General features: G+C 51.7%; 1 protein-coding gene across 11 annotated transcripts in view; it reads left to right on the top strand.

Moving 5' to 3' along the window:
- Positions 1-9,143, top strand: part of AFDN (afadin, adherens junction formation factor) — a 134,167-nt gene extending 125,024 nt beyond the window's left edge. For all 11 annotated transcript variants that reach the window (XM_036871618.1, XM_036871624.1, XM_036871623.1 and 8 more), the window contains 3 exons: positions 3,007-3,283; positions 6,284-6,368; positions 7,200-9,143. In XM_036871618.1, the coding sequence (XP_036727513.1) occupies positions 3,007-3,283; positions 6,284-6,368; positions 7,200-7,353 (516 nt within the window). In that variant the 3' untranslated portion in view covers positions 7,354-9,143. The remainder of the gene's footprint in view (positions 1-3,006; positions 3,284-6,283; positions 6,369-7,199) is intronic.
- The last annotated feature ends 2,946 nt before the right edge of the window (positions 9,144-12,089 follow it).

The following is a 12,089-nucleotide window of genomic DNA, read 5'->3' as shown; positions in this document are numbered from 1 at the left end:
TGATGCTGGAGCCCCGCCGGCCAGCCCCGCCCCCTCCCTGTCCTCCCGGCTGTCCCCCCTCCCCCTTCTCCTCCCGCCTCTCCCCCCCTCCCCCTTCTCCTCCCGGCTCTCCCCCCCTCCCCCTTCTCCTCCAGGCTGTCCCCCCTCCCCCTTCTCCTCCAGGCTGTCCCCCCTCCCCCTTCTCCTCCCGGCTGTCCCCCCTCCCCCTTCCCCTCCCCCTTCCCCTCCCTTGTGTCCCCCCCTCCCCCTTCCCCTCCCGGCTCTCCCCCCTCCCCCTTCCCCTCCCTTGTGTCCCCCCCTCCCCCTCCCGGCTCTCCCCCCTCCCCCTTCCCCTCCCGGCTCTCCCCCCCTCCCCCTTCCCCTCCCTTGTGTCCCCCCCTCCCCCTCTCCTCCGAGTCTTGGCGCTCAAGCTTGTGGACTGTGGGGCCTCTGTGTGCTCGGGGCTCTGGTCTTTGCTGGACGGGGTCCAGCTTGTCACTGTGAAGGTGACAAGTGTCCAGTTGTTCACAGGGAGGTCGGGCCGTGGGAAGGACAGGAAACTAGGAAGTCACTCTGTTAACCTTAAGGATTTCAAATAGGTTATTTTATGACTTACTTCTGGTCAATGGTAAAGAGAGCAAATGGCTTATAGAAAACACGATACAAGGAAATTTAATTTAGTGTGTAATCTGGTAGATATTCTGAGTTATTGCTTTGTTTCCATATGTGGGTTTCTGAGATTCAGGTAATCCTTTTAATTGCTTTTAACATGACAGCACACTTGAGCTCCCCTGAGAAATGGGCACTTGGTCACGCTGCCCTCCAGGCCCTGCCGTCTGTGGGCGCGTCGCCGCGGCTCTGGGCTCGCTTCCGGGTCTCTCCAGGGCCGGCCGGTCCCTGGACGAGGTGTGGGAGAAGCCGGCCTTCCGTTACTTCCCTTCCGTGAAGGCGGGAGCTCTGAGGCCACGGCTCCCGGTGGGAAAAGTCCAGCGAGCACCCTCACAGCCCAGCCTGCAGGAGGGAGCCTGGGGGCTCTGGTAGTGGCGGGGTCTGTGGGGACGCGGCAGGCAGAGAGTAAGACCGTGGACGTGACGCATGACTCGGTTAAATGCGAGCCAGGTGGATGACCTCGGCACACCTGCACTGAAACGAGCCATGTCTGCGGTCTGTTGGCCTTTACCGTTCCTGTCATCGTGCTCTCGGCTGTGCCTCGAGCTTGTGCGCTGTTCCCAGAGCCCGGGGTTTCGTGGTGAGGCTCCCCTCGAGCCTGTCAGAGCCAGTGATGCGTCTAAGGAAATGGGGTTTCCACAGTTGGAGCCGCTAGACCCGGGTTTTACAGTGTCTGTCGCGCTGCTGTCCCGGGGCTGCTCGCAGGGGGGTGCTTTCCTGGCCGGGCCCCTCAGCTGTCCCACCTCTGCCTGAGCCCTCGGCCACCCGGGAGTAGTGCCCGCGGGGAGGCGGCCAGGCCGTGTTCTCCACGTTGGGAAACTCCTGGGTTATTTGCTTTTTTTCCGGTGTGCATTCTCACAATTCGTGATCATGTCAGATACACCTGTGTGTGGGTAACTGCTTCTATAATTGAGCGCTCAGTGTAAAAAGAAGCCGAATAACCTATTTTTTATATAGAATGTCCAAAATGGATGGGTTTGCTCTGTCATAGGAAAACGTGCCGTTCACTTTTTGGGTAGAATGAAGTCCTCTCGGTTCACGTGACTGTATACCCGCTCTTAGTGTAACTGAAAGAACATGTTTTGGTTTCCCTAAAATGTTACCAAGTGAGCTTTGTTCACATAATACTAAGATTCCTCACAACTCCACTTAAACTCTGCAGAGGTCGTTCCAGATTCAATTTCCCACTCTAAGAGAATGCTCATTTTGTGTAGAAAATAAGGTAAAAATGTTTTTCCTTCAGGGTGTCTCAACATAGTGTAAGAAGATAAAGTGAGAAATGGGGCCCAGGGCCAGGATTGAGGCTGGCATTTGTTCTTAGCGTTTTCTCCCTCAGAAGGTGAAGCTTTGCCCACTGTGTACTCGTGTGTGTGTGTGTGTGTGTGTGGAGGGAGTAGGGGGAAGACACAGTGTGCAGAGTGAAATGGGGACTAAAAACTTTAATCCTAATGCCAGCAAGGCCCCTAAAATTAGTCATCTTCCGTTGAATGAATTTAAAGTCCATTGTACTTCCATTCTGTACATTGAACATTGTACACTGAACATTCCTCAAGTTAAGGCAGATTATTCTGTTTGATCTTTCATCTCCTTTCTTCTGCACTTTTTTCTTGTGTTCTGCAACTTTTGTCAATCTTTAACAAAACTGTGCTGTTACCTTTTTTAATGTTAAATTAACACTGTCAACTGTAGTTTGTGCAGATGTATGTCAGAAAAAATGTACAGTCTGTGTCAAAATATATTTGAATATCTTGTTGCCTGGCTCTCTCAATTTTCTGTCTGGCAGGGAGTTTATTAAGATTTGAAATATCAATTAAGAACCATGGAAAGCATATTGGTTACTTGCGACCTTGGAAAGATGAGTAATGTTTTTTACAGTTCGGGGTTTCCTATTCGCTCCCCTCTGAATACCTAGAAGTCAGCCAGGTGACGTAATCACGTCCTTCTTGTCAAGGAAGGACCGCTCTTCTGAGTTTACCGGGGTTCGGTGGAGAAGCACGCAAGGCTGCACTTGTGGAAGTGCCAGCTCTAGAAAGGCAGTTGCAGCCTAGTTTTGGTGTGCCTTTGTCTTTAAACTCAGGAGTGACAGGTAAGTTACCGTCCTACCGGCAACAGAAGGAGAGAGAGCAGCGGCTGGCGAGTTCCGCCGCCGAAGCCTGGACGGGACAGCCATGTGGTACCTGGGGCTGGGGCCCTGACAGCTCCTTCATTCCTCCCTCCCCCGTCCCCACGCGGTCTGGCGTCGGAGACTCGAGTCCCGGGGAAGACGGTGTCTGGGTCCATCCGCCGTGGTGCTGGGGGACCCGGGGCAGGCCCGTCCCCTCCCGCCCGCTGACCTTGCGCTTTTGTCCCCTGCCACAGAGGCGACAGGAGGAGGGATATTACAGCCGCCTGGAGGCCGAGCGGCGCCGACAGCACGACGAGGCCGAGCGCCAGCTGCTGGAGCCCGAGGAGCTGGGCCTGGGCCGCCCTCCGCTCCCGCGGGGCTACGAGCCCCCCGCCCCCGGGCCCCCGCCGCCGCCCCAGCGCACCGCCTCCTACCTGCAGGCGCAGGTGCTCTCCCCCGACGCCCTGTACACTGCCAAGCTCGTGGCTTACACCGAGGAGGAGGAGGAGGAGGAGGACGGCGGCCCGGCAGGTCAGGACGCGCCCTCCAGCGCCAGGCCCTCCCCCCGGGCGCTGCCGGCAGTACTGCGCCCGCCCCCTCCCAACAAACCGAGCTTCTGCCGTCTGTCCGGCCGGCGCCTCCGCTCCGCTGGGCACGCGCCGCCCGCCGTGGAGCGGGGCTCTCTGGATCGCCGGGCTGGGCCTGGTGATCTGCTCTACCCGCAGCCTAAGGCCGGCGCTCCTGCCCTGGGGCAGGCCCTCTCAGGGCGCCTGCAGTAATCTCTGCACTGGAAACCGTCCCGTTTCCTCAGCCAGCCGGCGGCGACAGCCCCCCTCCGTCTCCCTGACCGCTTGAAGTGCTGTTGGTCCCGGCCTTCGTCCCCTGCCTCAAATAAGTGTGTGCGCGGTCGAGCACCTCGGTGTCCACAGTTAAATTTCTGCTTGTCGCTAGTGTCGTCGGCCCCTGTGTACCTCCAGCTGTTTAACACACGCAGAACTTTGTGTTGCCGGCTAAGCCGCCCTGTCGGGGTGGGTGTGAGGCGACCCCCGCCCCAGCCGGCCCCTTCCCTCCCGCTCCCTCCCACGCTCACACGTCCCGGCCCTGCTGGCCAGGCCCCGGGGCCGTGCGGCTGCCTCTGGCCGTGACCCTCCGTGGACCGCAGAGCGCACCCACAGGTGCTGCAGGCCCGTGTTCCTAATCAGCTTTGGAGACAGCGCTGAAAGTCAGATTGAAAGTACAACTACGCGTTAGCAAGATTCAGACTTCAGCCTGATCTGGCCACTTTAAGAGGCTGGCAGTAAATATTCTCAAATTGAGTCTTCTCGGTTCTGCAGAGTCCGTGCATCGGGCTCCTGGCAGTTCTAAAAGAACTGAATAATCAAACTCAAGTGACCGTGACTCTTAGGTAAACGAGTTTTACTAGGGTCTTTCTTGCCACCTGAGTCAGAGCTTTGATTCACTTGGAAAGTTTAGTAGGTAATCCTTAGGTCGAGTCACTTAGAAGCCAACATTAAATCTTTTTGTAAAATTTCTGTTGCAAATATCTAGAATGTGGTACCTTTAAAGACCTGTGTGACAATAGCAATTTTTGAAGCAAGATGCCATCAGTCTCCTTGCATCAGATTACAGGCTGAACCTTAGATATCTTGTGAGTGTCGTGACACAGATAAATAGGAGGTTTGGTGAGGGATACTGTAGTGAGGTGTCACTTCTAACCATCTGGGCTTTCAGTCACATCACTAACCCTTATTCTATTTCACACCACAAGTACCACATGGGAGCAGGTTGCACCCTGCGTCTGGTCTCTCCTGCTTCTTGAAGGTTCCTCGCAAAGTGCAGAGCGCTCTGCGTTCTGGCCTCGCACCCGCCGTCTCTCTCCCATCGTCTCGCCCTTTGGGCTCCTCCCTCTGCCCTGAGCCTCTGTGGCCGGGGCTTGGTTTTTGCCCTAATGCTGTGAGGAGTAGGATTGGGATACGGATTGGAGGGAATGATGTCAAGTTCTAGCATAGCAGCATGTGAAAAATGTGCTTTCCTAAAGCTCTTTGAAAACGATTGGAAGAGTGTGTAGTGTCACTTCGTATATAGTCAGCTGAAACTATTTGATATTCTGATTAAAAATTGTGAAATTTTTCAAGAATTAATTTTTACCAGTGGGAAGAAGCAAGTATTCTTAAATCAAAGCTCAAAAGATAAAACACAACGTTTTCAAAGCAAAATGAAGGAAAAGTGTAGAATTAAAATTGAAAGCTTTCCACTCTGCAAATAATTTATCTAAAGGCCCGGAGCAGATTACTTTTAAGTTAGAGATGTGTTTCTCTTTGATCTTTTGAGTCTTTGCGGAGGATGGCTTCCCGGGCCACGGTCCAGTGGCCTGCGCTAGCTCATGAGGGAAGATGCAGTGCGTGGGGGGACCCATCAGGAGTGGCGGAGCTCCGCCCTGGACGCATAAGACGTGGCTGCACGTCACACGCTCCTTTTATAAAGGGAGGAAAGAAACATAAACATTCATTTCTGTGCAGCCTGTCTGAAAAGGATAATTTTAGTGTTGAAATACTGTGATAGTTTTGTGGCCTGTTAAATCCAGTGCACGACACTGTCAGTGTTTGCTGAGTACTTAGAGTGTTTATTTCTCCACCCTAGGTTATAAGCAAAAGATTTTTCAACGTGTGACATTTTCTCGCTGATGTTAACAGTTAACAGAAATACCTTGGTACTGATTTAATCGTACATCCTTAGTGGCATTATTACCTCATATTTGGATGCATCTGAAGCTTTTTACGTGCATCATCTCTTTTGATCTTCAACAGCCCTTTGCAGTAGATGGGCATGTGGTGCTGGTACCAGGCCGGCCCATGTCACTCGCCCACAGTTACCGGCCGGGCCATAGGCCGGGTGTCTTGACAGTCACACCATGCTGCTTCAGGTCTCCTTTTTATTTTGTCAGTGATTCTGTATATGCAGCGTTAGTATCAAGCGTTAGGGGTTTTAGTACCTCATTTTTTTCCAAAAGTTTTGTTTTAAGAATTATAGCCATTTATTTTGTGGGGGAACAGTTTAGTAGCTGTCCTGAAAAGAGGAACATTACTTCTTAATCTTTGGGTTACATTTGCTCTCTGTGATCTTGTAAAAAAATTCTTAATGTCAGGAGTGTCTGAAAAATTTTGCTATCTCCCCACTTAAGTCAGTCTTCTGTGGATTTTTATTGTGAATTCATGATAATTACACATTTTACCTGATTTGAACTCTGTGGCTGTTACCCCCTAAGACTTAGGCTGGTTTCCTCTCTAATAATAAAAGGCAGCAGGCCAGGTACTTAGCACCTTGTGCGGGTCCTGATTGTGTCGCTCAGGCCACTGAGGGATGTGACGGATCCAGTCCCTCCAATTGATGGATCTTTTACTGATTTGAAGAGCCTTTGGCTGCTTCTTTATTCAGGACTTAAAGACGTCATGAGCACTGCATCTTCATCATGAGTGAAGCTTTGGAAATAATGCAAGTACTTTAACTTTGACTTTTCCTTTTATGGAAAAGGACCAAACTCTTACGTGGGATCTGCTGGAACACTGATGGGGGCCCATGACGTTTATCGGGATCCGAGAGAGAAACTGTCTAAAAGGTATTGCTAAAGCTTGCTAAAACTGAAGTCGTGCCGGACGAGTGTCTCATTGTCCTTAAGGACTGTTTTCTTGCACCACCGTTTGTGAGGCTGGATTGAAATTTCAGACTTCGTTGTCAGCTCAGGTGTTTCTCATTATACAGAATTGTGTGAGCACAGAGGCTTTGTTTATCTTGTGTTGTTGCTAACATAGTTCTGCTTCAGACAGTGCGTAGGTACCAGGCTTTCTGGTCAGAACTTTAGAAGCAGCTGGACACATTGCTGTTTGCTTCCACCAGAGAAGGTCGAAAAGTCCAGGGCAAAAAACCCAGGTGTCCTGATGGACGACGAAAGGCCGCCCCCTCTGTCTTCAGGGAACGTCCTCAACTAGGTTTTAGTCCGAACGGCTGATGCCCAAACAGTTCTTAAGTCATTGACGTTGAACTAATCCAGAAAATCTTTAGCATCTTCCTGTAACTTTTTATTAAGTTAGTATATTGATAGATGCCTCTCGGATACATGTAGAATTCATTAAAATGCTGGATTTTAAAACGATACCTCTTCCGTTAAACTTAACTACTGAGCATTATCTGCTTGCTAAAACTGAAGTTACTAGCTTTTTGAGAGTTGGGTATGACTGGAGGAAGTTAACATTTTAGTGAGGAGAACATTTCGCCCTTTTTCTACATGGGTTTAAATACAGCCCACAGGCAGGAGTATGACAAAATTTAACAAAGAATGCGTCTCTCCCATAGAACATTTTACTTAATTGCCCATTATGTAAACTTAGCTACTCATTGACGGGTTATTCCTATTTTGAACAGTAACCCTTTGCATTTCCTTCCAATGCAGCCAAGACGCGGATGTACCTGGGGGTCCTGGAGCCCCGGAAAACCTGACGTTCAGAGAGCGCCAGCGCCTCTTCTCCCAAGGCCACGACGTCTCCAATAAAGTGAAAGCCTCTCGCAAATTAACGGAGCTGGAGAATGAGCTGAACACGAAGTGAGGAAGGCCCCTGTGTCCAGCCCAGGCCTCTCGCTGTGCTTCGAGGCTGCGCCTGCCTGAAGGATGGGGCGGGTCACCTTCCCAAGCCACTGGTGATTCCTGTTTCTAGAAGCGTTGGCATTTGGAAGCGTTCCAGCGCTAAGAAATTCCATTTTATTTTACCAAAAGAGTGTCATTTCTACAATTTAGACCCTGTCTGCTTTCTTAATTATCTGACTCCCACGAAGATAACTTTTTCTGTTAGTTTCTCTTTTAGAGTCTGGGCTTGAAAGGGGGCAGAATGAAGGGCAGTAGAGGATAGTGAGATGCTTCTTCTCCCCTGTCTTCCCCCAGGGAGCACAAAGAAATCCTATTTCTGTTCTTTTTCTGAAACCTTATGTTCGCTTATCAGACAGAGTAGCTTGAACTCCCCAGACTGTCGTTTGCACTGTGTAGCGGCACCTGCAGTCTGTTTTGCGGGAGAGTCAGGTTTCACCTTCCAGGAGAGACCACGCGGAGACGCGCTTGTGTGCTGAGGAGTCCAGAGCTGGCGTCCTGTCCCTGCAGCCAGGAAGCAGCCCAGACCCAAGCATCCTCTAAGTAAGATGCTCCATCCGGCTCCCTACAGGGACAGCCCTCCGGATCAGCTCTAGTATTTGATTAAAACAAGTTTCTCCAAGAAGAAAATTTTGAGGATTTAAGCTTAGGAAATTTTATTTTTATAAATATCAGATTATTATTATACCAGTAAGTCATTGGTGATTTTGAAGATGGCAGTTACGTTGGAAAGTTAACTGTTTCATATATTCCAAGGGAATCTATAAAAGAGGACATCTTTACGGAACAGTGTTGACATGAATAGGAACAAAAATATCTAAGAAGAATGAGAGCTTAGTAGGTGACACTTGAGCACAGCTCAGAAATTTAAAATTTGAAAAAGAACTGGATTTACATGGATCTGCTGTCAGGGAAAGGAAGGGGTTCGCTTGCATATGGCATCTGTAATTTAAATACTGTAAGAAAAGTTCGTAGGGCAGTTCAGGCTATTTTTTTACATTCTAATAGAGTTATTTAATTTTCATGTATTGAATTATTAGTTACCACTGTCACTTCTTCAGCTGTGAATACGTGGCTGGTGTTGGGGAAACGGACCTCACTTTGTTTTATGTTATGTGATGTTCAAACAGTAAATTACTTTGTGATTAAGAGCAGATTTTCTATTTGACAAGCCCTGCTGTGGGTCTAGATGATTTTTCTGTACCATGTTGTTCTCTTACCAGTAGGTGTGTTAGGAGAATACGCACGCTTTCATGAGAGCTCTATGACAAGTCATTAAAATGCGCGTGTAAATAGTTTCTGTGTCTGTCAGGGTTCTTATTTGGAAGTGTGCTTTTACCATTTCCCTTGTTGAGTGAGGAGTGAAGTGGTTCTAAGTGTTCATGAAGGATTTGCGTGCTGGCTTCTCCCAGATGTCTTGAGAACACTGGCAGCCTTTTGGGGACTAAATCCACACCTTCCTTAAGAAGATGCAGGTGAACTATTATCCTGTTAATATATAGAAAAACAACAAATACACCTAAGTACATGCAAGAACATGTAAATATTTACACGCGGGGATATTGGTATGTGTGGTTGTAAACCCGTACACGTGGATTTGGCTGTCCTTGGACGATTAGGTCAAATGTGAATATGTGTAAAAGTGCTTTTCATAACTGTGCATTACTATGGAGAAGACATCAGAACTGCTGTAGTTTTCCATTTCTACTGTATTTCATTGGCAACCTATTTTTAATAAACTTTGTATGTATTTAAGTGCATTTGCTATTATTTTGACAGTGCTGAAAAGACTGTGCTATCGGTCCGCCTCCCCTGTCTCCCCCTCCCGTCCACTCATCCGCCCACCGGGCATCACTCCCGAGTCGGGAGGACGTTCTCCGTCCCGCTCGCACGGCCGGACGAACGGAGGGCCCAGGTCCCCTTGGCCGCGGCTCCAGCGCTCAGCCTGCGGGCGTCCAGCACTGGCCTTGCGCTTCGGCCGCTCTGTCCTGCCGGGCACCGAGGCTGCTGCTCGGCCACGCCCTCCCACCGTTGCCCGTGTGTGAACAGGATGCCTGTGCCACGTGCTTGAGGGCAGGCCCCGCCCACCGGGCGCTCGTGGGCGCCTGCGTGTCCAGTTCACCTTCACCGTGGCCTCTGAGCGGGGCTGTCGGGTTTCAGGAAAGACTTTCCCGAAGGAAGGGGCATCTCGGTGGTAGAAACTCGGGAGACCTTCTCGTAGCACCGGCTGTTAACGTGTTGGGACTCTAAGTGTTCACTTTTAGTATATTTTAACGCCCAAAAAGGTACTTGCGGTCGGGAGGACGAAAACTTAAAAGAGACGGTGTTAATGCTGATTCCGTTTCATCCCAGGGCCACAGTTCTGTTGCTTCTAATGGCAGTAATGACTCTGCCCCCCAGGGGTCTGTCCGCTGGGTCAGCGAGCACCGGACAGCTTTCCAGTGTGGCCGTGGGACAGCGGTTTCCTCTCTGCTTTGCCTGTGGAAAGCTGATTTCAAGGATTTAGTTATACATTTAGGGTAACATTAGGCCCTGGCAAAACTGAGGTGGAATGGCTTGCAGAAGGAGAATAGGTACAAAAAGTGACCAGTTCTCATGCCTGTATTCATCCAGTTTATTCAAAGAAGTCATGTAACCCCAAAGATAACATATTCGACTTGAAATTGGGATATAAAAGCCAATTTCTTGCACAATTTATTCAACAAATATGAGTGCCTACCTGTGAGTCCCTGGTCACCCAGGTATCCCAAAGCAGATCTTGGGAGACAGGAATACATAGTTCGTTTACATAAACATAGTAACTATGAATTTGCATAAAGAAGATGTCCAGGGCACTTGGAAGGTTTACTAGAAGGACCCAGTTGAAATCACAGAGATGGTAGACTGAGAAAACAGCCCTCCCTTTGGGAGACAAGACTGTTACAGGCAGAAGGGGACCCTGAGGTAAGGCTGCTGCCCTCAGAGCAACGGGCCAGGGCGCCCGAGCCCAGGCAGAGCGGTGCAGGGGGACCAGGGGGCGCGGGGGTGGGCACGCAGCTTCCTGTGGGATCTGAGCAGGTGAGGGAGGAAGCCAGTGCCCTCCTGAGGGCGGCTCTGGCCGCCATGGGGAGAAAGGGCAGGTGGCGTCCGCGGGGTGACGGGGACCACGCACGTCTGGGGCTTGCCCACAGCGGGTTTCCAGCTTGAATGACCAAGTGGACGATGGGCTGCTGATGGAGATGGGAAAGAGGAGGGGCCAGGGGCGGGGGCACAACTGAGGTCCGGGGGGAAGTCGGCAGAGTTTATGGAGGTGCCGCCGGGGAGCGTGGGCAGGGTGTCTGCAGGGCCATGGCAGTATCTTCATGTGTCTTCCGTGGGTTAAGCCTCATTTTTTACTGCTCTTGTAAAGCTTGTATTTTATTCTTTATGGAGAAGACAGGTGCAAATGGCCTAAATCTAAACTGGTGACAATGGTTCCAACTTCAAACTGGGATTTTTAAAACACAGTATGAAACATTAAGTAATCTAACAACAGAGAAAGGAGAGACCTGAAAAACACTAGGTTAATTAATTGTACAGCCTGAAAAAAGCCCTGTCTCCCCCAAGTTTTTCCTCCGTGGGGATGGGCCCAAACACGAGGACAGCCTGAGTTGAGCAGGAGGTGTGATACGCGCCACGCGGCGTGTCCAGAACAGGGAGTGAGGCGTCGCCGGGGATCGGGGCCTCCTTGTTGGTTGTCCTGATTTCTGTTCTTTACCTGTCGTTACCCGAGTACTTGAAGATTACTGACGGACATGGAAACTGTCCCAAAGCCTCCCGATCTTGGGACATAGAGTTTGACGTATTTCAGTGAACCCATCTCTCCTGGTAGTTGGTGGTGTTTCTTGCTCATTCTTCCCAGTTATTTAATTGACCTTTAATACAGTTAAAGCGATGGCACAGAGGAAACTGGGTGCCGCTTGCTTTCCCCCTGAATAGTCCATTCAGGTCTCCTCTCAGAAAGGCTCCCCATCTCCTGTGGCAACCAAAGACACGAGTGGAGTCCAGTCAACCCCAGGAACTCGGGGGGAAGAGTGGCCTGCGGATGGGGGTCCCACCCTCGGGTGACCAGGACGGAGCCTCCGTCTCGCGGGCACTTTCCCGGGTGGCACCCGGCAAGGACGGCGCCGACGGAGTCTGGCCCCCGTAGCAGAGAGACGCCCCTCGGCGGGGCTGGCGGTGGGAGCGGACCCTTGGGCCGGTGATGCCAAGTAGCCGCGCCTGGCGGCGGTGGGAGCACTTTGCTCCGGAGCCGCTGCAGTGCGGGGGTGACGTGCAGCCGGGGCTCAGCTCCAGATGCGGCGGGGACGGGGGGGGGGGGGGGCTCGGGCGATGCAGTGTCGCTGCACACACAGCAGGAGCTGGATCGGGCGTGCCCCCCTCCCCCCATCGAGGAGAGCGTCCATCTGTCCGTGGAGCCGGGAGACACACAGAAGTCTCTCTGCTTGGTCCGCGCTGCTCACGACCGCTGCCCGCCATCTGTCACGTGCCAGGCCGTCACCGCCAGGTCATCGCCTTGCCACGGGGACCGAGGCGCCTCCCACCCGACGCCGGCTGCGGCACAAAGACGCGAGGGTGGGGCGAGGGAGCGGTGAGGACCCGGCCCCGGGCGCTGGGTGGGAGACGGGACCCGGGTCTGCACTGAGGCCGGCACCTCAGCTCTGCGACCCCGTTCCCGCGTCC

Source organism: Balaenoptera musculus, chromosome 12, assembly GCF_009873245.2.
Source record: "Balaenoptera musculus isolate JJ_BM4_2016_0621 chromosome 12, mBalMus1.pri.v3, whole genome shotgun sequence".
Classification (NCBI taxonomy): domain Eukaryota; kingdom Metazoa; phylum Chordata; class Mammalia; order Artiodactyla; family Balaenopteridae; genus Balaenoptera; species Balaenoptera musculus.
Note: the sequence above shows the minus strand (reverse complement) of the source record. Positions and strands in the feature narration are given on the sequence as shown.